The sequence below is a fragment of the Leptodactylus fuscus genome, chromosome 1, assembly GCF_031893055.1.
Source record: "Leptodactylus fuscus isolate aLepFus1 chromosome 1, aLepFus1.hap2, whole genome shotgun sequence".
NCBI classification, from domain to species: domain Eukaryota; kingdom Metazoa; phylum Chordata; class Amphibia; order Anura; family Leptodactylidae; genus Leptodactylus; species Leptodactylus fuscus.
Window position 1 is genome coordinate 9,036,119 of NC_134265.1, and position 27,411 is coordinate 9,063,529.

At 45.4% G+C, this 27,411-nt stretch overlaps 3 protein-coding genes and 1 pseudogene across 3 annotated transcripts in view; 3 read left to right on the forward strand and 1 right to left on the reverse strand.

The window, feature by feature from the left end:
- Nucleotides 1-27,411, reverse strand: part of LOC142191151 (uncharacterized) — a 1,229,165-nt gene that overhangs the window by 497,737 nt on the left and 704,017 nt on the right. The gene's annotated exons all lie outside the window — the stretch shown is intronic.
- LOC142189845 (uncharacterized) overlaps nt 1-27,411 on the forward strand; it is a 236,989-nt gene that overhangs the window by 20,130 nt on the left and 189,448 nt on the right. The gene's annotated exons all lie outside the window — the stretch shown is intronic.
- Nucleotides 283-27,411, forward strand: part of LOC142190877 (oocyte zinc finger protein XlCOF7.2-like) — a 77,156-nt gene continuing 50,027 nt past the window's right edge. The window contains exon 1 of the mRNA XM_075262320.1: nt 283-385. Coding sequence (XP_075118421.1) covers nt 362-385 — 24 coding nt within the window. The 5' untranslated portion in view covers nt 283-361. The remainder of the gene's footprint in view (nt 386-27,411) is intronic.
- LOC142210253 (uncharacterized) lies at nt 12,373-14,893 on the forward strand (annotated as a pseudogene).

Sequence of the window (27,411 nt, forward strand, 5' to 3'; positions counted from 1 at the left end):
GAAAGAGACAGGAACAAGATGGCGGAAAGTCTATTAAATCTCACCCTAGAGATCATCTACCAGCTTACTGGAGAGGTGAGAGATTCTGATGATGTCATCATGACATCATTCTTATCTCTAGTAATAACAGATGATATGACTGGAGAGGTGATGGACTCTGGACATGTATGTAGTGAGATTTATTAATGTGTCTCCCCATAACCAGGATTACACAGTAGTGAAGAAGACCTCTAGTGGGCGCTGTCAGGCTTCTGTGTATGAGGGATATGGAGGAACCCTGAGCCCATTCCCGGGGCCTCCACCCCACCCCCTGATACAGGAGGAGATCAATGGACAGAAGATCCTAGAACTCACCAACAAGATGCTGGAGCTGCTGACTGGAGAGGTGACAGTGCTGGGAATGCTGGGACATTATACAGTAACTGGAGGGGTCGGGGTGATGACTGTATCATTGTGTTGTCAGGTTCCTATAAGGTGTCAGGATGTCGCTGTCTATTTCTCCATGGAGGAGTGGGAGTATTTAGAAGGACACAAGGATCTGTACAAGGAGGTGATGATGGAGGACCAGCAGCCCCTCACATCAGCAGGTAATAGACATGACTATATACACATGGACTTCCAGTATTTGTATGTACAGAATGAATTCAGTCCCTGTCTGTGTTTCCTACAGGTAGATCCAGTAAGAGGACAACACCGGAGAGATGTCCCAGTCCTCTTCTTCCACAGGATGATCAGGTAGATGGAGATATTCCCTATGATGTGTAGACGGGCTGTGAAGTCCTTGTGGTCAGTCTTGTTGTATCCAGCAGTATTATATGGTTATATACATGGGCGGTGTCATTGAGCCGCCATCTAATATGTTTATCCGGCTTCTCACAGACCTGCAGCTACTGTCAGGACATCTTTCATCTTCATGCGGATTAATGATCTAGAACAGGGGTGGGCAATTAATTTTCCCATGGGGCCGCATAAGAAATTGAAACTATGCTAGAGGGCCGTGCCATAGCAAATTTAGCTCCACCCACTTCTATGTTGACTCCGCCCATTCCCAATCATCTTTCCATGTGCCCCCACACAGTATAATCCTCCTACAGTCACCCGCACATTATATGTCCCCACACTATAATGGTCCCTTCCAACTGCCCCACAGTATTAGGTCCCTCTCCTGGTGCCCCAGTATAAACTGGTGGAAACTAGAGGGGACACAAAACTGGAGCAGCTGGAAGGGGACATTAAACAGTGGGGGGTAGTTGGAGGGGGGCAATAAATTGACAGCTGGAGCGGGACATGAAACTGGGTGCAACTAGAGGGGGACATTAAAATCGGGAAGCTGGAAGCAGACATTAAACCGTAGGGGTAGCATTAAACTGGGGGCAACTAGAGGCAGACAGGTCCCCCTCCAGCTACCTCCACGGTTTAATATCCCCCCAGTCTAAGTGCCCTCTTCATTTACCCCCCTTTTCATGTCCTCCCCTCCATTTCTCCCTCAGTTTCATATCCCCCTTCATTTGCCCCATTTCATGTTCCCCCTCCATCTCTCCCCCAGTTTCATGTCCCCCCCCTCCATCTGCCATCTCTGCCCTAGTATAACCTTCCCCTTCCATCTCTGCCCCTAGGTTACTGAGACACACACACAAACAGACAGACACACATACAGACAGACACATATAGACACACACACACTCTCTCCACCTTACATCTCTCAGTACCTTATGACACACTTACATGTCTATATCTTCTGCCGGCAGTAAGACACGCCCCCCCATAGACACGCCTCCCTAGTCAAAGCTGTGCGGGCCGGACTGAATCAGTCAGAGGGCTGGATATGGCCCGGGGGCCGGACTTTGCCCAGGTCTGATCTAGAACATTCTCTGTGACTTCCCCATTTGTCCGGTGACTTTTACATTATTTGTTTCCCAGATTTTCCATCAGGATAAAGATGTGAGCGACATGAATGCTATATCTATGAGAATAAAGGAAGAGCCCTATGTGAGTGGTGATGAGGAGTGTGAGGAGGACATTCCTACAGGGACCCGCCCAGGTGAGGAGTCACCACTATATAAAGCACAGAAGGGTCACTGATTCTATTCAGACATTGTTTAGACTATTTGTTGTTCCCGGATTCAGGTAAAATACTAATAATACCTGAATATAAATGTGATACCGCTATAGGGGGTAATAAATGTAGTATAGAATAGAACGGACAGCAGGAATATGGACTTGACATATTTTTAAATTTTTTCCATTTTCAGCTGCGATATCTCACATATACACAATAATACAGGGCAAAAAAAAAATAGTAGTTATATATTTTGAATGTTTCTTTTGTGTTTTAAGCTTATTTGAAAAAATTTTAGCATATTTGAGTAATTTAGACAAGTTACAAGTTTATATGCAAATTTTGGAAATTTTGAGTATGTGATTTTTTCCAGTACCAAGCTATGTTTGCAAACAGGAGTAGGTGGCATAATGACAGAACCTTCCCTTCAGGTATTCATTGAGGGGTATAGTGAGTAGTTTGACCCTATAGCCGGTTCACAGATTTTACTAACTTTGGGATGTGTAGGTTAAAAATTTCTAAAATGTCCCTTTATCCCCAAAGTTTTCATTCTCACAAGGGGTTAAAGGAGAAAAAGCCCCCCACAGTTTGTTACACAATTTCTCCTGAACATGGCAATACCCCATATGTGGCCATAATCTGCTGTGTGGGAACATGGTGGGGCTCAGAATGGAAAGAGCGCTATTTGGCTTTTGGAGGGCAGATGTTGCTGGAATAGTTTTCAGGTGCCATGTCACATTAGCAGAGCCCCTAAAGTATCAATACAATGGAAACCCCTCAAAAGTGACCCCATTTTAGAAATACACCCATCAAAGAATGAATCAAGGGGTATTATCATTTTGAGCCTAAAAACACTTCCCAAAAATTAATGTACAAAATGAAAATTGAATTTTTTAAAGAAATCTGCCATTTCGGTGCCCAATACGTTGCACCCACTTTGTGTTGTCAGAGACCTGCACTAAAACTATTAAGGGGCCATCCCGAGGGGCAAAAAATTATATATGTGGGTGTAAACTGCTGCTTGGGCTCACAGCAGGGCTCAGAAGGGAAGGAGCACTGCGCTTTTTAGATTTTGGGGTACAGATTTAGAGGGACCCTCTAGGCGCCATGTTGTTTTTGCAGAGCCCTGGAGGTGACCGTAAACTGGAATTCGCCAAGAAGTGACCCCATTTTGTAGGGGCTATTTTAGGGTCTCTACAAATGTGACATGGTGTCCAAAAACGAAGAATCTAAATCTGCACTCCAAAAGCACATATTGCTCTTTCACATCTACGCCCTGCTGTGTACCCAAATAGCAGTGTATGCCGACATGTATGACACTGGTGTACCCCGGATAACGTACTTACTGCCATATGTGGGTAGAATCGGCTGTTTGGGCACAGCCGGGCACAGAAGGAAGGAGCGCTATTTTGGTTTTTGGAGCACAATTTGGTTTTCAGACGTCATGCCACTTTTGCAAAGCTCCTGAATTGCCAATAACATGGCATCCACAGACATGTCACCGCATTTTGGACACTACAACCCACTGATGGGATCTATCCAGTGGCGTAGCGAGCGTATTTAACCCTTGAGTATTGCATTTGTTTCCAGAAATGAAATGCGCAGCTGATAATGAGACGTTAACCCTTTCACTGCCAATCACGTAGCTCTACGTCCTCCCAGGGTGTCACTTGCATAGCCGAGGACGTAGAGGTACGTGCTTAACTTCTGATGCCCATATCTCAGGATTCGTTTGGCCTATGAAGATAATTTTAGATTCATTTTAAAGATGAGAATCTCATCTTTAAAATGACACCAAGATCTTCATGTTAACCCTTACTGTGCCAAAGCGATTCACTGTTGAAAACGCTATTGGGGATTTAGATCTCAATTTGCTAAAAATCTGTAAGGGCTATTATGAAGATCTTGGTGTCATTTTAAAGATGAGATTCTCATCTTTAAAATGAATCTAAAATTATCTTCATAGGCCAAACGAGTCCTGAGATACAGGACTTTAAATTGTCCCCCCCCCCTCCTGTCTCGGGAAGCATTAGTGAGACAGGAAGGGGAGAAGGACTTGCAGCTGCAGCAGCTTGCACGGAGACACAGAGATAGAGAAGCATTTTCTCTAATCTGTGTGGACAACCTCTATTTGACCCTAGGAGGAGGGGGGAGGAGGGATTTAGTCCCTATTTCCCCCCTCCTGTCAATCAGATAGCATACTGATTTGCTGTCTGATTGTCACATACAGTTATAATGTAATTCCCCCCTGAGCTTTTCTAGTGGGGTATTCTTATGTTATACCTCCTGAACACAACCAGGAAGGTTATTGGCGCTGTGACCCAGACATTTACTATTGTCCAGGTCGCAGCGCCAAAAAAAAGTCGCACCAAACACTTACACAGCACATGAATAAAGTTTACATTTCACCCAATCCCTGTCCATATCTGAGCTTTCTACAGTGAAATACGTCTCTAGTGATGTCAGTTACATGCTAAAATAATAGTAATAACGATTATCACTAGAGATGAACGTATAGATTGCTAAAATTTTTATAGGGGGATGGAAAATAATATTTTTATGTAAAGTCCTATTTAATTTGCATGCACAAAATGGGATGGCGCATTTCTGCGATTTTGGCGATTCTTTAACACCCGCCCCTGTAAATATATACATGTGTGGTATGTATGAACTCCTCACATATTGCAGTTTTATGGACAGTACATTATGTTTGCAGAAAGGGATTTCTTGAGCCGCACTTTAGTGGCAAATTTGAATTTTTGTGCAATTTTTGCTTGCAATCTCTGTTTGCCGCAACATTGCATGAAGGTGGTTGTATATATGAACTATTAAATTGTGTTTTTATATACGGTATGCTGTGTAATCTGGAAAAAGTTAGATTTTGATATCACAGTCACAGTTTGGTAGGTGCAGTATAGCTTTATAACATACTAGCTGGTACCCGCGACTTCGTCTGCGGTGATTGTAGCAGTGGGTATATACAGGGGTGGGTAAGGTTTTCGTACTGTGTATAAGGGATGGGATATGAAATGTAACTTTGTGTCTTGTTTTTTCTGTAATTCAGAGAATACGTGAGACTTTTGTGTTGCAGTTACTTTGTATTTGAGCTGCTATATATACGGTGTTGTGAGAAACTTTACATAGTGACTTTGGGACAGAAGTATTTGAAGTTAACCCTTTCCCGCCGATGGCATTTTTTGATTTTCGTTTTTGACTCCCCTCCTTCTAAACCCCATAACTTTTTTATTTCTCCGCTCCCAGAGCCATATGAGGTCTTAATTTTTCCTGGGACAAATTTTTCTTCATGATGCCACCATTATTTATTCTATATAATGTACTGGGAAGCAGGGAAAAAATTCAGAATGGGGTGGATTTGAAGAAAAAATGCATTTCTGCGACTTTCTTAAGGGCTTTGGTTTTACGGCGTTCACTGTGCAACCAAAATGACATGTCCCCTGTATTCTGTGTTTCGTTACGATGCGGGGGATACCAAATTTATAAGGTTTTATTTACATTTTGACCCCTTTAAAAAAATCCAAAACTGTGTTAAAAAATTATTTTTTGAAAAGTCGCCATATTCCGACAGCTGTAACTTTTTTATACGTGCGTGTACAGGGATGTATAGGGCGTCTTTTTTTGCGGGACTGGGTGTACTTTGTAGTTCTACCATTTTCGGGAAATGTTATTGCTTTGATCACTTTTTATTCAAATTTTTATCAGAATCAAAACAGTGAAAAAATGGAAGTTTGGCACTTTTGACCATTTTTCCCGCTACGGCGTTTACCGAACAGGAAAAATATTTGTCCAGCTTTGTAGAGCAGGCGATTTCGGATGTGGGGATACCTAACATGTATGTGTTTCACAGTTTTTAACTACTTTTATAAGTGTTCTAGGGAAAGGGGGGTGAGTTGAATTTTTAATCCTTTTTATTTTTTTTTTTATATTTTTTTTACTTTTTTAAAACTTTTTTTTTTTTGCATTTATTAGACCGCCTAGGGGTATTGACATGGGTGGGCAGTGTCGCGGATCGTCAGAGTGGTGGGGGTCAGCAAACATGGCTGCTCCGGAGCGTTAAAGAGAGCCTCCTGGAGTATCATTAAGGTGAGGGGCAAAGTGGTAAAGTCTATGTATGTGATTGTGTGGGGTTAGGGGCGAGGCTGTAGAGGGCAATAGGAATTTTGTGGCTTGCTATGGTCCAAAGTGTGTGAGATTGCAGAGATGGTGGTGTGAGTTTGGGTTTTGTGGGGGTCCTGGTACAAACATATGTGCGCTATTGTGACGAAAAGTAGCCTATTGCGCAATGGGGTGTATTAACTATGTTTGTGGAAAATTTCAGCCAAATCGGTGGAGTGGTTTTTCCGTGATTGAGGAACAAACATCCAAACACACAAACCCACAAACTCACAAACTTTCACATTTATAATATTAATAGGATTAGTGAATAACAGCAAAATCCTGCCTATCTTCTGTATTAGGGTTTTTGGGAATCCGAGCTCTTGTTGTAGTTGATGTTTGCGGTACATATAGTGTATATACACATTGTATACACCTTAACTTATTATTTTAGATGTATTTTGTATATGAATGTGAGATTGAACATGTGTTTTAGGTGCAAATATGTGTTTTAGTGCATTTTTTAAAAAAAATGTTTTGTGTTTGTCACTAAGTTGCATGAAGGTGGATGTGGCTATTGATGACCCATTGAGATATATGTCATCTTCAGGTTGTCTACTTTCAAAAAATATATAGGGTTTAGGGGTTCACTTACTTTTCATGGTGTGTAATCCCTACATTTTATAGGATGATACTTTTTTAGCATTTCCAGCTTCAAAGCAGATTTTTGTTCCTTCCAGTTCTAGCGATTTTCTGAAGACACGTGCATGCGGGTTCAGGCCATAGTGATATGTATGAACTCTGCACATGTTGAACTCTTATTTTTAGGAGGTTTTGTGCATTTAATTTATTGTTTGGTTTCCACTTTTAACAGCTAATATACATTTATTTGCATTTTTTCATAAAACATTCACTTTAAATCAAAATTGCATGAAGGTGCCTGTTCGTATACAGTACCAAGTGGCATTCTGACAATGCTGCAGGTGTCTCCTTTAAGAAAATATATAGGTATGGGGGGGTTGGATGCTTTTTTAATGTTGCAATTTAGCTTTGATTTATCCATCTCAAAACTGTGAAAATTGCTCTGGCTACTGGAGGTGCAAAATTTCCAGAGACCCTTGGCAGCGAAAAGGTTAAAAATGAAATTTTTCCAGAGATTCGCCATTTTAGTGCTCGATATGTTGTGACCAACTTATGTCAGCACAGACACACACTCCAAAAACTGGTAAGCGGGTATCCCAGGCACAACAGCTTTTATAGCCACACTTGGGGGTTAAAATGCTCTTTGTACCCCTGGATAAATCCTTCAGGGGTGCAGTTTCCAAAATAAGGTCACATATCAGGGGATTCCACTTTACTGGCGTTTCAGCTCTGCAAAAGTGTCATGGCATCCAAAAACCAAATAACCCTTCTTCCCTTCTGTGTCCGGCTGTGCCCTAATATCAGTTTATACCCACATATGACATTACGTACGTTATCCGGGGTACACCAGTGTCATACATGTGGGCACACAGCAGGGTGCAAAAGGGAAGGAGCGCGGTGCAGCTTTTGGAGTACAGATTCAGATATTTAGTATCTGGACGTCATGTCATGTTTGTAGAGCCTGTAAGGTACCAGAAAAGTGGATTCCCCAAAGGAGTGACCCCATTTTGAAAACTGAGAGTGAATATGTAACCTGTGCGGAGTACATCGGGAACAACAAATTCTCTACTATATCCCCAGTAGTTCCTATGACTGGGGGATTCACTTTGGGGGTCACTTCTGGTGTCTTTTACCTCATAAGCTCTAAATCTGGAGTATCCCTGATATCCGCTGGCACAGCTTATACATTCCCTTCCTGCCGCAGCCAATTGTGTTGTAATGATTTGGTGATTTGGGGGGGTTTGTCTTCACATTGCTAGATGCTATAGTTTCTTTGTTTTTTTGGTGATGGGATGAGATGCATTGTACAATAAAACTGAAACAATATTTAATGTACACGGAATATACGTCGGAAAAAAAAAAAACAGAAAAAACCCGCCGGAAGTAATGATTTTTCACCATCTCACCTTACAAAATACGAGGAGGATGAACTGGTGAGCTGGAGCACAAACATGGAACTTCATATTGGGGTGCTTGACACTGGTGGAGATGCAAATCCTGGGTCAATCCAGTGGCTGTTTATTTTGATCAACGTCAGCTGACAGCCGGCTGCGCTTATCGATGATGTCACCGGCTGCGCTGAAGACCCTTTCAGGTAGAACGCTGGCGGCAGGGCAGGACAGCACCTTCAAGGCGTAAAGCGCCAGTTCCAGCCACAGGTCCAACTTCGACACCCAATACGTGTAGGGTTCAGAGGGATCGGAGAGGACAGGGCTGTGGTTGGCCAGGTACTCACCCAACATACGCCTATACTTTTCCCTCCTGGTGACACTAGACCCCTCAGTAGCGGTAGATTGGCGAGGGGATGCCATTATCATGCCCCGCACCTTGGAGAGTGTGCCCCTGGTGGGTGTGGACCAGATTGCAGTTGTTAGCCTCTTGGAGGAACTCTCCTCTCTGCCACCAACGAGGGTTGATGGAAACATTTCCATCATATTCTGCACCAGTTGCTTGTGCCAATCATTTATGCGATTGGTCCTCCCCTCTACCGGAATGAAAGACGAGATATTATTTTTACACCGGGGATTGAGGATTGCAAAAAACCAGTATTGGTTGCTCTCCATGATCTTTACAATGCGTTTGTCACTGGAAAAGCAGCCCAACATGAAGTCAGCCATGTGTGCCGGAGTGTTACTCGGCATGACTTCACTGTCTCCCCCGGAAGGGTCACTCTCCATTTCCTCCTCTTCCTCCTCCCCATCTGCGCTGAAACAATGGGATGCACTGAACTTTCCCACTAGCCTCGTGTGTGAGAATGACATCATCTGCCACTTCATCCTCTTCCTCAGTCATTCCACGCTGAGAAGCTGACAGGGGTGTGATCTGAGTATCTAGCTGTGATGGGTCTGGACTCCTCAGTGTGCAATGCGTTATCCCTGATGGCGATGAGGAATTCTCGTATCACACAGAGGAGCGGGATGGTTACGCTCACTAATGCGTTTTCACAGCTGACCCTCTTGGTGGACTCATCAAAGACGCATAGGATTTCATATAAGTCTGCCAATCATGGCCACTCATGGTTGAGAAACTGAGGGAGCTGTCTTTGAGGAACCCTTGGGTTTTGGAGATGGTACTCCATTAGGGGCCTCTGTTGCTCACACACCTGCCAAAGTGGTAGCACAAGCGCCGAACTTTCACCAGTAGCTCAGGCACATTGGGGTAGGTTTTTAAAAACCTTTTCACTGCCAAGTTGAAAACATGGGCCAGGCATGGAATATCTTGGAGGCTAGCAAGCTCCAGAGCCGCTACCAGGTTCCGGCCATTATCACACACGACCATGCCTGGGCCCAGGTGCATCGGAGAAAACCACGTTGCCATCTCCTCTAGGATGGCATCCCTCACCTCGGAGGCAGTGTGCTTTTTGTCGCCCAAGCTGATGAACTTCAGCATGGCCTGCTGACGTCTCCCCACGGCAGTGCTGCAGCGTTTCCAGCTCGCAGCTGGGGTCGATGTTACGGCGGAGGAGGAGGATGGTATGTGAGAACCCCTGCCAGGAATCTTGGGCGGGGAGAGGAGGTAGGCCACCCCATTTTGCGACCCGGTCCCAGCCTCCACTACATTCACCCAGTGTGCTGTTAGTGATATGTAGCGTCCCTGTCCACATGCACATGTCCACGCGTCGGTGATCAAGTGGACCTTAGTGCAAAGCATGGAACTCAGGGCCCGTCTGATGTTATGGGACATGTGCTGGTGCAAGGCGGGGACGGCACACCGGGAGAAGTAGGACAGCTAGGGACGGCATAGCGAGGTGCCGCAGCTGCGATCAGGTCACGGAAGGCCTGAGTCTTCACAAGGTTAAACGGCAACATCTCCAGAGCCAGCAGTTTGGAGATGTGGCCGTTTAAGGCTTGGGCATGTGGGTGGCTTGCGCTGTACTTCTGCCTGGGAGATGGTGAGTTGCTGGGAAGAGGCGCATGATGGTGCAGGCGAAGGAGCAGAGGCAGGAAAAGGGAAGGATGAGGGTGAAGTCCCAAAAGTGTCAGAGGCAGACGTGGAGGTGTCCTGGCTGGTGGTCTGGACTGCAGCGCCAGCACTGGAAACAGTGGAAGAGGCAGTGGCGGCAATGCCAGACGACGATTGTCCTGCATTTACTCTCTCCCACTGAGCCCAGGGATTGCTTTCCAAATGACGGTGCATGGCTGGGGTGGTCAGGTTGCTCTTCTCAGAGTCTCTACTCATTTTTGAGTACACTCAGTTTGTCCTCTGCGCATACGTTGAAAAATCTCCACACCATCGAGGAACGTGGCCTCAATAGAGTTTTTCGTGAGTGACTAGGACAGGGAACATCTTGGGCCTTGCTGACTCTGGCCTGGCTTCTGTGAAGCAACTGTCCTCTACCTCTGAACATGCCTCTGCCTCTGGCCACCTTTTTTGGTGCTGCACTTGCCTCCACATCTACACTGCTTTTCCCGCTAGACTTCACCCCTGTCCAGGTCGGGTAGGTTGCCTCGTCGTCCACCACCTCCTCTTCCAATTCCTCACTCTGCTCCTCCTGCACACCACACAAGTTGCCCTGATGGCAACTGTGTCTCGTCATCATCAATAAAAATGGGAAATGCTGGTTGCGGGTCCACAACCACAAAATTGCCAGGAGATGGCGGATGCTCCAGTGTTTGGGCATCAGGACACAAAAATTCGTCTGATAGCTCCTGGGATTCAGGAAGTGGTTGAACAGAGTGCGAGAGGGTAAAAGGACCCCAAAACAGCTCCTGGGAGGGGGCAAGGGTGAGATGACTCTTCTGGGAAGATTCGGCATGTTGGGAGGAAGGAGGGGCAGACTCTTGGATAGGAACACGCCTGGAGGTAGTGGCTGACTGGCTGGTGGAAAAGCTGCTGGAAGCATTATCTGCTAGCCATTGTAACACCTGTTCCTGGTGCTCGGGCCTCGTCAGCGTTGTACCCTGCTTAACGTTGCCATCAAGTCGGGGATTGTGGATGAGCGTAATGCTGGCTGCCCCTCACAAGTAGACGTTGGATCCACAGTAGCTTGACCGCGGCCTGGACCTCCAGCTGAATTTCCACATCCTCGTCCTTGTCCCTTTGCGCTAGCCTTATGCATTTCTAGATCTATACAAGCATACTGTATAGCAAGTATACACCTTGCTTACAGCAGGTATAGGACAGGTATATTGGGCGCACAAACCTATGTATACAAGCTTACTGTATAGCAAGTATACACTGTATATACTGTGTAGAAAGTATATACTGTATATAGCAAGTACTGTATAACATGTATAAAAGGTGGTAGGGAATTGGAGCCCTAACAAGGGCTTTTGGGAAAATTATTTGCAAGAAGATTGTATATACTGATGGTGTGTATATACTGATGGTGTATATATACTGATGGTCTATATACAATCTTCAAGCAGTTTGGCTCTTATAAGAGCTCTTGGTGTGATATTCCTGCCTATATAAAGGTAATTCCTAGCTAACCCTGGGCAGAACGTCTATCCCTTTCTAAATTCGAGTCACATCTGAACCGGATCTGACACCCACTATTCTTATGAAGTAGAGGTCACCTAATTTAGCCAGCCAATGACTTTTTCCTTTTTTTTTTTTCGATGCCGAAGTTTTCCTACTTCCTGTCCCTTCTCCCCTGCACAGTTATTGGTGTAAAAAAAAGTGCCAGGGAAGATGGGAGGGGAATTTCTACTGTGTTTACCGCGTGGTATTCGATCGAGTACGAATATTTCGAATACCGCAGTATTCGATCGCATACCTACTCGATTGAATGGTATTCGCTCATCTCTAATAAAGATATGCCTGAATAGCCTTTAAAAAGGCTATTCAGGTGCTGTTAGCTCTTCATGCATGGTGGGCGTTCCGTGCACCGCCCAACGTCAACTTGCTTTTTCTGCATAACTCCTCCTGCTCCTTCTTCTTCACCACCTCCAGCATTGTCCTTCCCGGCGATTTCTATTGAAATTTTGCATGTGCGTAGTAGCGCTCCCTCCGGAGCGCTCCTGCACACGCTCCAAGCGCCATTTACCTGTTCAATAACATTGCGAGCTGATGTGTGCGCATGCGCAAAATCTGAATAGAAACCGCTGGGAAGGACAATGCCGGAGGCTGTGAAGAAGAAGGAGCAGGAGGAGTTATGCAGCAAAAGCAAGATGACGCTGGGGAGTGCACGAAACGCCCACCGTGCACGAAGAGAGTGATTTACATAACCATTTCAAAGGTAATTTTAAAAACGGGGGGTCTTTTTAAAAATGACTGACAGCACCTGAATAGTCTTTTTGAAGGATATTCGGGCATATCTTTATCTCAAAACACTAAAATGTAATGATAGAGCCCCTTTGGATTGTGTTCACCTCTACAGTAACCTAGAGCAGTGGTCGCGTCTCCTGTCCCGCTTCATTACTAGTCACTATCACTGACCTCCGTCTCAGCACAGTGAATACTAATGAAGTAGGCCGCGCTGCCGTCGTTTGCTGCCTGTGCCACTGACTTCACTTCTTCACACGGTCTGAAACGTCTCAGGCAGCAGCAGCTCAGTGGGGAATATACTTATAAGGTTATGTTATTCAATAATAGTAACATCAGTTTTCTTCTTGTCAGATGACTGTACCAGGAGCTCAGAGGGACATCTGATATCTACAGATTATAAAGCAGAGGATCATGGTATCACACAAGATCCATATGAAGAACATGCCATTACCCCAGATTTACCCTCAGGCCTTCAGGAGAAAGATTTTTATTCTAATTCATCACAGTCTGTTAAGCAAAATGAAAGTTGCAGAAGAGGTGTTATACATCAGAGAATTAACACAGGGGAGAAGCCATATTCATGCCCAGAATGTGAGAAATGTTTTGCTCAGAAATTTCGTCTTGTCGAACATCAAAGGATTCACACAGGAGAGAAGCTATATTCATGCCTAGAATGTGGGAAATGGTTTACTAGAAAATCAAATCTTGCTAGACATCAGAGAATTCACACAGGACAGAAGCCATTTTTATGCGCAGAATGTGGAAAATGTTTTAACTCTAAATCAGAACTTGTTACTCATCAAAGAAATCACACAGGGGAGAAGCCATTTTCATGTCCAGAATGTGGGAAATGTTTTACTATGAAATCAAGAGTCATTGCACATCAAAGAAAACACAATGGGGAGAAGCCGTATTCATGCAGGGAATGTGGGAAATGTTTCACTCAGAAATACAGTCTTGTTCAACATCAAAGGATTCACACAGGGGAGAGGCCATATTCATGCCCCGAATGTGGGAAATGTTTTGCTATGAAATTAAGTCTTGTTTACCATCAAAGAACTCACACAGGAGAGAAGCCATATTCATGCAGAGAATGTGGGAAATGTTTTGTCTCTAAACCAGATCTAAATAAGCATCAAGCAATTCACACAGGAGTGAAGCCTCATTCATGCCTAGAATGTGGGAAATGTTTTGCTAGGAGATCAAGTCTTGTTCAACATAAAAAAACTCACACCAGAGAGTTTTCATGTCCACAATGCAGGGAAAGTTTTCCCTCTAAATCACGTCTTGTTAAACATCAGAGAAGTCATACAGCGGAGGAGCCATGTTCATGCTCAGAATGTGGGAAATGTTTTTCTCTGAAATCAAGTCTTGTTCAACATCAAAAACTTCACACAGGGGAGAAGCCACATTCATGCCCAGAATGTGGGAAATGTTTTACTGTGAAATCAAGTCTTGTTCAACATCAAAAACTTCACACAGGGGAGAAGCCACATTCATGCCCAGAATGTGGGAAATGTTTTACTGCAAAATCAAGTCTTGTTCAACATCAAAAGTTTCACACAGGAGAGAAGTCATATTCATGCCCAGAATGTGGGAAATGGTTTACTAGAAAATCACATCTTGCTAGACATCAGAGAATTCACACAGGACAGAAGCCATTTTTATGCGCAGAATGTGGGAAATGTTTTATCTCTAAACCAGAACTTGTTACTCATCAAAGAAGTCACACAGGGGAGAAGCCATTTTCATGTCCAGAATGTGGGAAATGTTTTACTACGAAATCAAGTGTCATTGAACATCAAAGAACACACAATGGGGAGAAGCCATATTCATGCAGAGAATGTGGGAAATGTTTCACTCAGACATCAACTCTTGTTCAACATCAAAGGATTCACACAGGGGAGAAGCCATATTCATGCCCCGAATGTGGGAAGTGTTTTGCTATGAAATCAAATCTTGTTCACCATCAAAGAACTCACACAGGAGAGAAGCCATATTCATGCCAAAAATGTGGGAAATGTTTTGCTATGAAATCAACTCTTGTAGAACATCAAAGAACTCACACATGAGTGAAGCCTTATTTATGCCTAGAATGTGGGAAATGTTTTGCTCAGAGAACAAGTCTTGTTGAACATAAAAAAAACTCACACCAGAGAGTTTTCATGTCCACAATGCAGGGAAAATTTTCCCTCTAAATCACGTCTTGTTCAACATCCAAAAACTTCATACAGGGGAGAAGTAACATTCATGCCCAGAATGTGGAAAATGTTTTACTTTGAAATCGAATCTTGTTAATCATCAGAGAATTCACACAGGGGAGAAGCCATATTCATGTCCAGAATGTGGTAAATGTTTCATCTCTAAATCGGAACTTGTTAAACATCAAAAAAAAATTCACTCATAAACTTTAATACTGTTTTGTATCTGTTGCAGTTGTAAATCTGAGAGGAGGCCACTAAGATTGTAGAAATTTTGGTAGTAGTCTCAGAAACCATGAGCTATAGTGTCAGGATGGTCAATAAAATAAACTTCTTCTAATCAATATCTCAATTGGCGTCCCATAAACAACATATAGAGATAATCAAAGCACATCTGGAAACAACCCAGAATAAAGTATTTGTATATTAATTGTATTCATGTAAAATACTTTATAAAAGATAAATTGCAGATACATTGACACTAAGAAATACAAGGGTACAAGCAATTGTGCTGTAAAACAGCTCTGATGTTACCTACGCCCCCTCCCACCGAGTAGCTGCACAGAAATGAATCCTAAATTATATTATGTAACCTGATACAAAGTACATTAAAGAAACGCAGAGAGAAAAGCTCGGACTCCATTATAGCCTATGGGGTCTGCAGGTCACCGTGTTTTTTTTAAGCGGATTAGATTTCCTGTTACTTACTTGTCCCCCGGCTCCTACGCTGTCTTCTCTGTTGCCGTCCTTCTTCAATGACGTCGGACGTCACATAACCTGGGACGCAGGCCGGGTTCATGTGACGTCAGAGACGTCAGAAAGGACGTCAGGAAGGAGGCCTGGCAGGATCGTGGAGAGGTAAGTAACAGTGTTTTTTATGTTTCTTACCTCTCCCGGTCCGCCAATTATTATACTCGGGGGTCCGAAAAGACACCCCCCCCCCCAAGTATAATGATAGCAGCGGTAGCGGCTGTCACCGGGCCCCTAATGTCCCGGGCCCTGTGGCAGCTGCCTCTGCTGCTATGGCGGTAGTTAAGCCACTGCTTTGAAGTTTTCCTCCCCGTGCTAAGAAGTGACTGTTAATCAATCTGCAGAGCAGCAAGAAGTGCTTAACTGGACTGTTTTCACTGACCCCTCTGTTACTCCTCCTGGAAGAGATATATTAGACCCCTACCATCTATTGTAGAAGGGGGCTAATGTTCTAGACTATACCTATTTTCCATCAACATATCTTCACCAGAGGGGGCTCTACGCCCAGTCTCTCTGCAGAGATCTCCCTGTCTCCTTTGATTCCCCATATATGTCATTGAGTTGCCAGATGCTCTCTTCTATCTAAAATAGAAAGATTATGAATGATAATCTGTTTTCCCTTAGCCCAAACAGCAGCACAAGATGGGGTATTCCTGCCCCTATGAGCTGTTAGGACAGGTGGAATTTTTAATTACCTAACAGCTTTGGCCCCTATAAGAGGGAAGAAGAAAGATGGATTTTAGATGGTGGTCTTTTTGCAGTAGTGAATGTAATTTGAGTGTAATTCCTCTAAGCATTTCCAGGTGTTCAGACCCTGTGGACAGACAAGCACATTGGGGGCCTCAAAAACACATTCTTGAGGCAGGGTTACCGTCCAAGAACAGTTGAAAACCAAATCAACAGAGCCATGAGAATACCAAGATCGGAGTTATTAAAATACAACACCAAACAGGAGAACAATCGGGTGCCCCTGGTTGTCACATATAACCCCCACCTGGAGACGCTGAGAGGAATTACACGCAAACTACATCCACTACTGCAAAAAGACCACCATCCAAAATCCATATTTCCAGACACCCCCCCCCCCCCCCCCCCCCCCGCTGTGCTACAGACAGCCACCAAACCTCAGGAATATGATTATTAGCAGCTCACTGTCACCTCCAAATAACAAAGGAACATTTCCATGTGGACAGAAGAGGTGCAAGACCTGCCCGCACATACTGACTACAGACAAAATAAAGATCCCGAACTCCGATCGACACTACAAGATCCCAGGTAACTTCACCTGCAGCACACCTAATGTAGTGTATTTGATATTGTGTACTAAGTGTCCTGAGGGCCTGTATGTAGGTGAGACAGGACAGTCACTGAGGATGAGGATGAACTCACACAGACATACGATTAGAGAACAGAGAATGGACCTCCCTGTGCCAAAACACGTCTGTAATCAAAATCATACTATGGCCCAGGATATGAAGATCCTGGTACTGAGAGGGAATTTCAAGAGCAGAAAAGATCGCCTCATATGGGAGGTTAAACTTATGGCGAACTTTGACACGCTCCAAAGGGGGTTAAACCAGGCCCAGGGTTTTATGACGTTTTACAACCACTAGACAACACATCACTGATCAAAGAAGCCATAAACCCAGAGAACTTTCCTGGGAACTGATATATATGTTTATTTACATTGTGTTCTGTTTTCCATCTATTTTGCATCTAACACTCCATTTCTCTGTGTATATATATGCCTACCTTCAGAAATTGTGTTATACCATCCTGATAAAGAGACCTCTATAGAGTCTCGAAAGCTCGATATGTCATCAAAAAACTTTTTGAGTTAGCCATTAAAAAAGGTATCAACTACTGAGGACTTCTCTCAGAAAATTTCTTTCATTACAGTGATCTAGTCAACTCAATTAAAGGTGCAATGTTTAGATGGCTTCTTTCCAGACTGAGGGTGATTCCTTTCGGTAAGATGTGATGGCTATTTCCAGCCCTGATTTTCCTGGTTGATCTTGTTCAGTAATGAGGCCAGCTCAGCATGAGGATCTTGTACGTTAGGTTGTCCATGCCCACTAATGTGCATGAAGACTCGATCACAGTAAATGTTCTTATTTTTCTCCAATTCAATCTCTGAATGAACTGCTCTGAAAGATGGCCTAGGCACTGCTGCAATGGCAATCACTGGGTTTTCCTGTTCTGGTTCCAAAGAATCTTGTGTCTTACTTGAAGAAGAGACAATCTTAGTCTGACTGCTGGTTGCTTGTGCTGCAGCATGTGGAGTTGGGTCTGTCAGCCTTGTGATCCTCTGTTGTTTTCTTCAAGCACTAACCCTCAACTTGGGAAGGTTGATCATATGCACTTGAGAAAGAGCAGTATGCTCGAAACGCGTTGTGCAAAATAAAGTCTTTTCATTGTACCTGGGCGAGCGCGGTTTTCCTTTCATCTTCCACAAGGAGGACGGTCCCTCTTTCGCTTCATAGCCTTGTGATGAACTCCTCACACACACACATCTACAATGACAGTTCAGGGTGGGTACTGTTGGATTTCCCATTGCCTATTCCATCTGAGGTTGTCATGCGCAACGTGACTTAAAGGGGTGCCTGGTAATGTTTCTTTAGCTTAAAATTTGGGTTTGTGTCCATACAATTGGGGAGGAAAGAAGGTTTCCAGGTATTTTTCCACTTTCATAGAGTTTTTTTTTGAATGTGGAAAGTGTGTAGTTGTTAGGCTGTGATAGTGGGGTAATAGAGGGACTTTGGTGTGTTAGATGCCCCCAGACATGCTTCCCCTGCTGTCCCAGTTGCATTGCAGAGGTGTTGGCATCATTTCCTGAGGTGTCATTGTGGACTTGGTGACCCTCCTGAGTCAAATAGTGGGTTCCCCTGAAACGAGCATTTTTTCCCCTTAGACTATAATGGGATTCGATATTTGTTCGAGTAGTCGAATATTGAGGGACTATTCGAATGGAATATCTCACTGTTCACTCATCTCTATTCACAATATCATAATCAGGACTATTGTACAGACATTATCACTAGAGATGAGCGAACGGTGTTCGATCAAATTGATATTCAATCGAATATCAGACCGTTCGAGGTGTTCGATTCCAATCGAACACCACGTGGCAAACTCACTAAAAATTTGATTCCCCTCCCACCTTCCCTGGCGTGTTTTTTGCACCAATAACTACGCAATGGAGGTGGGACAGGAAATACGACAAGGTAGGCAGTGAAAAAAAATCGGAAAAAGGAATTGGCGGCCGGAAACAGATAAACTCCAATTTAGATGAATGGTGGATTTACCATTCAACTAATTTGGGACTGTGAACTATATGAATGTGAGACAGGGACAGATCTACAGGCAGGGTTAGCTAGGGATAACCATTATTTAGGGGGGAATGTCACTCACCCAGCTCTTTGGGGCTCTATCTTGTCAGGATCCCTGTCAGCTTGTGATATGCGCGAGCTGACTTTTTCCCATAGGGATGCATTGACCAGCGTTGTTTGGCCGAACGCCCGTACAGTGGCCAATCAACGCTGGTCAATGCATTCCTATGGCTCGGAACTGCTAAGGAATAGCCAGCTGAGTGTGCAGTGTGGGAGATTATCCTATTCACTACACAGCATGTACCCCACGCTGTGTAGTGATTAACCCCCTCCCCCGGTGTCTGCTTACCTGCAGCTCTTTGCTCTTGGTCCACTTCGGTCCATGGTCCCGGTTTCAGAGCGCCCTGCCCCCCTCTCCCTGACTATTATTATAGAGAAGGTGGGGCTTAGGAGAGTGTGGGCGGGTACTGGGCGGGGAGACTCCCCGCCCACACTCTCCAAAGCCCCGCCTTCTCTATAATACTAGTCAGGAGAAGGCGGCGGGGCTTAGGAGAGTGTGTACCCATTGACCAGCGTTGATTGGCCAGTCTTACAGCATTCGGCCAATCAACGCTGGTTCTGCCGGAGGAGGCGGAGTCTAAAATCGGACCAGAATGGAAACTGCTGTGGACCACTCTTAGACTCCACCTCCTCAGGCAGAACCAGCGTTGATTGGCCGAATGTCGTAGACTGGCCAATCAACGCTGGTCAATGCATTCCTATGGGAAAAAGTCAGCTCCGGCATATCGCAAGCTGACAGGGGATCCCGACATAATAAAGGTACTTGATGCCCCCAGACATGCTTCCCCTGCTGTCCAAGTTGCTTTCCAGGGTGTTGGTATCATTTCCTGGGGTGTCTTAGTGGAATTGGTGACTCTCCTGAGTCAAATGGTGGGATCCCCTGTAGCGAAGCATTTTCTCCCATAGACTATAATGGGGTTCGATATTCGTTCGAATAGTCGAATATTGAGATGCTATTCGTAACGAATCTCAAACATTTTACTGTTTGTTCATTTCTAATTATCACATAACTATCTGAATTATACCCGATCATTGAATTTCTCCTCATATGGAAGGGATTTATCGTTATACAATCCAAATAGTAAATTTTACCAATAGACAGTTATTAATATATGGAAGATATATTTCTAAGCTCCACCCATGTCCTTCCTCACAATAACATCCACCAATAGTATGAGTAATGATCCTTCATTAGGATATTCCAAGCTCTGTAACTTTTCGCTAATAAGAAAGGCCAGGTCAGATTACAATAAGTTACTGTGAAGATCTAACATTTTGTGGGCTACAAGGAGGACATTATAGTGTGTGTGGGCCATAAGATGTCATAGCTGCCGCTAATAGGAGACTTCTCACATATCATGTCCTCGCTCTATCTGAAACTAAATCTCTCTAAGACTGAACTACTACTGTTTCCACCATGTAATAGATCTGTCCCTGATATATCCATTGTAGTCTCAGGCCTTACTATAACTCCTAGGCAGCAGGCCCGCTGCCTCGGGGTCATATTTGACGCAGACCTTTCCTTCACCCCTCATATTGAATCACTCGCACGTTCATGTCACCTCTACCTCAAAAACATCTCCAGAATACGCCCTTTCCTCACCAGAGATACACTAAAGTCACTTATTGTCTCTCTGATTCATTCCCGCCTTGACTACTGTAACTCCTTACTTATCGGTCTTCCCCTCACTAAACTCTCCCCTCTACAATCTATTCTGAATGCAGCGGCCAGGCTCATCTATCAGTCTAGACGCTACAGCGATGCCTCTGGTCTGTGCCAGTCACTACATTGGCTGCCTATTCATTATAGAATAAAATATAAAGTTATCACTCTTATCCACAAGGCTCTCCATAATGCCGCACCTCCCTACATTTCCTCCCTCATCTCTGTCTACCGCCCAACCCGTGTTCTCCGTTCACTCAATGACCTAACACTTACATCCTCTATTATCAGAACCTCCCACGCTCGTATACAAGACTTCTCCCGAGCTGCACCACTTCTCTGGAATGCTCTACCCCGGACAATCAGATTAACTCCCAATTTCTACAACTTCAAACGCAAACTAAGGCTGTATTCACACAGAGTAACGCTGGCGTTTTTTGTGCTTATTTTTGCACATAGCGCCGCGTTAACGCCGCGTATACGCCGCGTTAATGCCGGGCAACGCCACCGCAAAATAGCGCGGCGTTAACACGGCGCTATGTGCAAAAATAAGCACAAAAAACGCCAGCATTACTCTGTGTGAATACAGCCTAAAGATGCATCTTTTCAGACAAGCCTATCACAATTTCTAATGTAAACCCTTAACCCTCCTCTGTCCCCGCTCCCACATTTCACCACATGATATGATGCTATCTCAGGCTAACGTTATAGGTCCAAGCTCCATCCACATGTTAAAGGACACTACTAGTGATGGCTCATAAAGTCTTATGTTTGTGTAATGACAGTCACCTCTATTACAGAAGTGTCTGACCCCTGTATAAGCAATGCCGCCCCTGCTACATCTTGTGTCACCCCCTCTACCTCATAGATTGTAAGCTCTTGTGAGCAGGGCCCTCAGTCCCAATGTGTAAAATGACTTTCTTTGTAATGTATCTCTTTGTCTGTATTTGAACTCTACAAATTGTACAGCGCTGTGGAATATGTTGGCGCTATAGCAATAAAATGTATTATTATTATTATTCTCCCTCCCCTCAGACAGTCCCCCCTTATTTACAAGGAGATTCACTTTCCAGTACTCGGCTCCACTACATACACGTCACACACAGACAGCTCTGCAGAGACCTCTAATATCTGGTCATGTGATTCTGTGACTCCTCCCACACAGGTGACATCATCACAGGTCCTTTAGCTCACTAGGCTTTATTATCATCTACACCAGGGGTAAGGAACCATCGGCTCTCCAGCTGCTGTGAAACTACAACTCCCAGCATGCTCCATTCACTTCCATGGGAGTTCCAAGAACAGCAGAGCAAGTATGCATGCTGGGAGTTGTAGTTTTGCAACAGCTGGAGAGTCATACGTTCCCTAACCCTGTTCTACACAGATAAAGCAATAACAGCAGTAACTGATCATGTGACTCCTTGACTCCTCCCACATCCATGACATCATCACAAGTCCTGTGAGCAGACGGCTGCTGTACCCGAGGAGGTAAGTGCTCGCTCTCAGCCCTTCTCATACATTCAGTGGCCCCCACACACTATAATGTCCTCCTCGTGGCCCCCACACACTATAATGTCCTCCTCGTGGCCCCCACACACTATAATGTCCTCCTCGTGGCCCCCACACACTATAATGTCCTCCTCGTGGCCCCCACACACTATAATGTCCTCCTTGTGGCCCCCACACACTATAATGTCATCCATGTGTTCCCCACACACTATAATGTCCTCCCTGTGGCCCCCACACACTATAATGTCCTCCCTGTGGCCCCCACACACTATAATGTCCTCCTTGTGGCCCCCACACACTATAATGTCCTCCTCGTGGCCCCCACACACTATAATGTCCTCCTTGTGGCCCTGTGAAGGAGATTCCCCTTCCAGCAATGACCCTAAACCTCCAGCCCGAGCTCCAGTGAATGGTTTCGATCACAGAATATTCCGCTCTTAGAACGGCCCAGTCACAGTCCAGACCTAAATCCCATTGAGCATCTGTGGCAAGACATGAAAATTGCTGCTCACAGACGCTCCATCCAATCTGGCTGCAAAGAAGAAGAAGGGGCAGAAATCTCATCTCTAGATGTGCAAAGCTGGTAGAGACCGAGCCCAAAAGACTTGTAGCCGGAATTGTAGCCAAAGGCGGCTCTACAAAGTATTGCTATAGGGGTGTGAATACTTTTACAAGCCCCTGTATCGGTGTTAGATCTCTGGATGCAACATTCTCCGGGACACTCATTCCTCTCATGTCCCTACAGCGGGGCCCATTCTCTACGTCCTCTATACCATCATGTAAGATTCTGCTCATTTCAGTAAGTCACAAACCTACAGATTCCCGTTGGCCACTTTCTCCTCTGCATTAGTCACTTGATGTTGCACGTTGCGTACTAGGCTGTAATAAGGGTTGAGCCGATCTTGAGATTTCAGGATCGTTTTTAAAATCCAATTTCTGATAATTTTCCATCCGATCCCGATCCCAATTCCGATCTTAAAGGGGTATTCCTATAACTCTTGTTCTGCAGTCTGCAGGGCTATGTGCTCTCTTCACTTCCTGGATTTCTCGGCACTTTGGTGGGCGGGGTTTCACTTGCTCTGCTATCTGCTATGCATTACCACAGTATGACACTGATGTGGAAACTGATGTAGCAGAGCTGGATTTAAGTCAGATTGCATTACATACAGAGGTAACAGACTCATTATTATTATTATTGTTTATTTCTATAGCACCATTAATTCCATGGTGCTTTACATTTGGGGGTTACATACAATACACAGAATATACAGGTAGATATAATACTAACAATGACCGACTGGCACGGTGGGGTAGAGGGCCCTGCCCACGAGGGCTTACAATCTATGAGGGAAGGGGGGTAGAGACAAAAGGAGAGGAGGAGACTGTACAGATGGCGGTGTGGTGATAGTGTTATTGGAGGTTGTAGGCCTTCCTGAATAGGTGAGTCTTCAGTGCCTTCCTGTGATTGTGGGGATCAGTCTTATGTGTCTTGGTTACAGTTCCAGAGTATGGGGGATGCACAGGAGAAATCTTGGAGACTGTTGTGTGAGGAGCAGATGAGAGCAGAGCGGAGTAGGAGGTCATTGGAGGATCTGAGGTTATGTGTGGGCAGGTAGATTAGGTTGGAGATATATGGAGGGGACAGGTTGTGGATGGCTTTGAATGTTAACGTTAGTAGCGTGAATTCAATTTGCTGGGCTATGGGTAGCCAGTGGTGGGACTCGCAGAGGGGAGCAGCCGATGAAGATCGGGAGGAGAGGTGAATTAAACGAGCAGCGCAGACTGGGGGGGGCGAGGGTGTTTGCTGGGAGTCCATGGAGAAGGGTGTTGCAGTAGTCTAAGCGGGAGATTATGAGGGCCTGGACGAGCATCTTAGTGGTTTGAGGGATGAGGAAGGAGCGGATTCGGTGGATGTTCTTGAGTTGGAGGCAGCAGGAAGTGTTGAGGGTTTGAACGTGTGACTTGAAGGATAGGTCGGAGTCCAGGGTTACCCCAAGGCATCGGACCTGTGGGACAGGGGTAATTGTGCTTCCGTAAATTTTGATAGATGGGTCAGGTGGAGGGGCAAAAGGCGTGGGGTGAAGATGATGAACTCGGTTTTCTCCATGTTGAGTTTGAGAAAGCTGGAAGAGAGAAAGGAGGCTACAACTGCTAAACAGTCTGGAACTCCGGCCAGCAAGGAGGTAATGTCTGGTCCAGAAATGTATATTTGGGTCTCATCGGCATAGCAATGGTACTGAAAGCCATGAGATTCTATGAGTTGGCCCAGGCCAAGGGTGTAGATGGAGAACAGGAGGGGTCCTAGGACAGAGCCTTGGGGGACACCTACAGAGAGAGGGCGAGGTGAGGAGGTGGTGTGCGAGTGGGAGACGCTGAATATGCGGTCGGTGAGGTATGAGGAGATCCAGGAAAGGGCCAGGTCTGAGTCACCAAGGAATGAGAGAATTTCTAACAGGATGGAGTGGTCAACTGTGTCAAAGACAGAGGAGAGGTCAAGGAGGAGGACAAAGTAATGGTGTTTGGCTTTGGCGGTTAGAAGGTCATTGGTGACTTTTGTTAGGGCAGTTTCAGTGGAGTGCCGGGGTCTGAAGCCTGACTGTAGTCTGTCAAAGAGCAGGTTGGATGAGAGGTAGGAGGAGAGTTTGGAGTGGACGTGTTGCTCAAGCAGTTTTGAGGCGTACGGGAGCAGTGGGATGGGACAATAGTTGGCTGGGGAGGACGGGTCGAGGGATGGCTTTTTAAGTATAGGTGTGACTGTGGCGTGTTTGAAGGCAGAGGGGAAGGATCCATTGGCTAGAGATAGGTTGAAGAGGTGGGTTAGGGCCGGAGTAATCACTTCAGTGAGTTTGGGGATGAGATGTGACTAGATCGGGTCAAGGGCGCAGGAGGTGAGGTGGGATTTGGAGATTAGGGAGGAGAATTTTTCATCAGTGATGGTGGAGAAACAGGTCAAGGATGAGGAGCAGTGAGCAGTTGGGTGGATGGATTGTCGGGGGTGTAGGGTGAGACTGTCTCTGATGGTGTCAATTTTAGTTTTGAAGTAGGAGGCGAAGTCGTCAGCTGAGATAAGTGATGTCAGGGGGACCCGGAGGATGGAGGAGGGAGTTGAAGGTGGTGAATAGCTGTTTGGGGTTGCGAGAGAGTGCAGATATGAGTGTGATGAAGTAGACCTGCTTTGCGGAGGTGAGTGCGTCCTTAAACGTGAGAACTGCCTCTTTGTAACTCAGGAAGTCTTTCTGGGAGTGGCTTTTCTTCCAGAGGCGCTCTGCAACCAGCGAGGCACGTCTCAGTTTTTTAGTCAGGTCGGTGTTCCAGGGTTGCCTATTGATCGGTCGGGCTTTAGTGTTTGTGTAGGGAGCCACAGAGTCCAGGGCTGAGGTAATGGTGGTATTATAGAAGGCAGCAGCGGCATCTGTGTCCTGGAGTGAGGCTATATCAGCGAGTGGTAGGAGAGAGTCTGAGAGGGTGCAGGTGTCAAGGCAGTAGAGGTTCCTGCGGGGGCGTGTTGGTTTAGAGGTTGGGGTTTCTATTGGAGAGGAGAAGGCAGAGAATGTCAGCAGGTTGTGGTCAGAGAGCGTGGATGGAGAGTTAGAGAGGCTGCATATGGAGTAGAGGCGGGTGAATATGAGGGCTAGTGTGCCCCCTTTTATGTGGGTGGCAGAGGAGGACCATTGGGAGAGACCAAAGGAGGCGGTGAGGAACAGGAGGCTGGAATTGTGTGTGGGGGTCTGTGTTAATGCGGATATTGAAATCACCCATAATGATGGTGGGGGTGTCTGTGGTTAGGAAGTGTGTGAGCCAGGTGGTGAAGTGGTCAATTAAGGCTTTTTGAAACTTTTCACTCCTTACTCATACCCAAGGTGCAGACGCCATTCACAGACCTTAGTGTCGATGACCTTGCCACTTATTTCCATGATCAAATTGATAAGATCCATCAGGAAATTACTGCCCAAGCCCCAGGTGGCATTGATCCCACCACCTATCATAGTAATGATCCCCTCACCAACCAAACTTCAGACTGTCCTTTCTCATCTTTTGAACCTGTTACAGAAGAGGAAGTCTCCCAACTACTTTCTTCATCTCGCCCTACAACCTGCAGTAGTGACCCCTTCCCCTCACACCTTCTCCAATCTCTGTCGCCTGCTGTCACTACTTACCTTACTAAAATATTTAACCTCTCTCTCTCTCTTCTGGAATCTTCCCATCCTCCTTCAAGCATGCTGTTATAACCCCGCTATTGAAAAAAACCTTCCCTGGACCCATCCTGTGCTGCTAACTATCGACCCGTCTCTAACCTGCCCTTCATCTCTAAACTTTTGGAACGCCTGGTCTATTCTCGTTTAATCTGCTATTTCTCCGCTAACTCTCTGCTTGACCCCTTACAATCTGGTTTCCGCGTTCTGCACTCTACTGAAACGGCTCTCACAAAAGTCTCCAATGATCTCCTAATGGCTAAATCCAATGGTGACTTCTCTTTTCTTATTCTTCTGGACCTCTCTGCAGCTTTTGACACTGTTGACCATCAATTCCTCCTCACTATGCTTCGCTCAGTTGGCCTCAATGACACTGCGCTCTCCTGGTTCTCCTCTTATCTCTCAGACCGCACTTTCAGTGTATCATTTGCGAGCTCTGTTTCTTCCCCTCTTTCCCTTGCTGTTGGGATTACTCAGGGCTCGGTCCTCGGCCCCCTGCTCTTTTCTCTCTACACAGCCCCCATTGGAAAAACCATCGCCAGATTTGGCTTCAGGTACCATCTTTATGCTGATGACACCCAATTATACACATCTTCCCATGACATCACCACTGCACTAATACAGAACACCAGTGACTGTCTTTCTGCTGTCTCATATATCATGTCCTCGCTCTATCTGAAACTAAATCTCTCCAAGACTGAACTACTACTGTTTCCACCATCTAATAGATCTGTCCCTGATATATCCATTGCAGTCTCAGGCCTTACTATAACTCCTAGGCAGCATGCCCGCTGCCTCGGGGTCATGTTTGACGCAGACCTTTCCTTCACCCCTCATATTGAATCACTCGCACGTTCATGTCACCTCCACCTCAAAAACATCTCCAGAATACGCCCTTTCCTTACCAGAGATACACTAAAGACACCTATTGTCTCTCTGATTTATTCTCGCCTTGACTACTGTAACTCCTTACTAATCAATCTTCCCCTCACTAAACTCTCCCCTCTATAATCTATTCTGAATGCAGCGGCCAGGCTCATCTATCAGTCTAGACGCTACAGCGAGGCCTCTGGTCTGTGCCAGTCGCTACATTGGCTGCCTATTCATTATAGAATAAAATATAACCTTCTCCCCCTCATCCACAAGGCTCTCCATAATGCCGCACCCCCATACATTTCCTCCC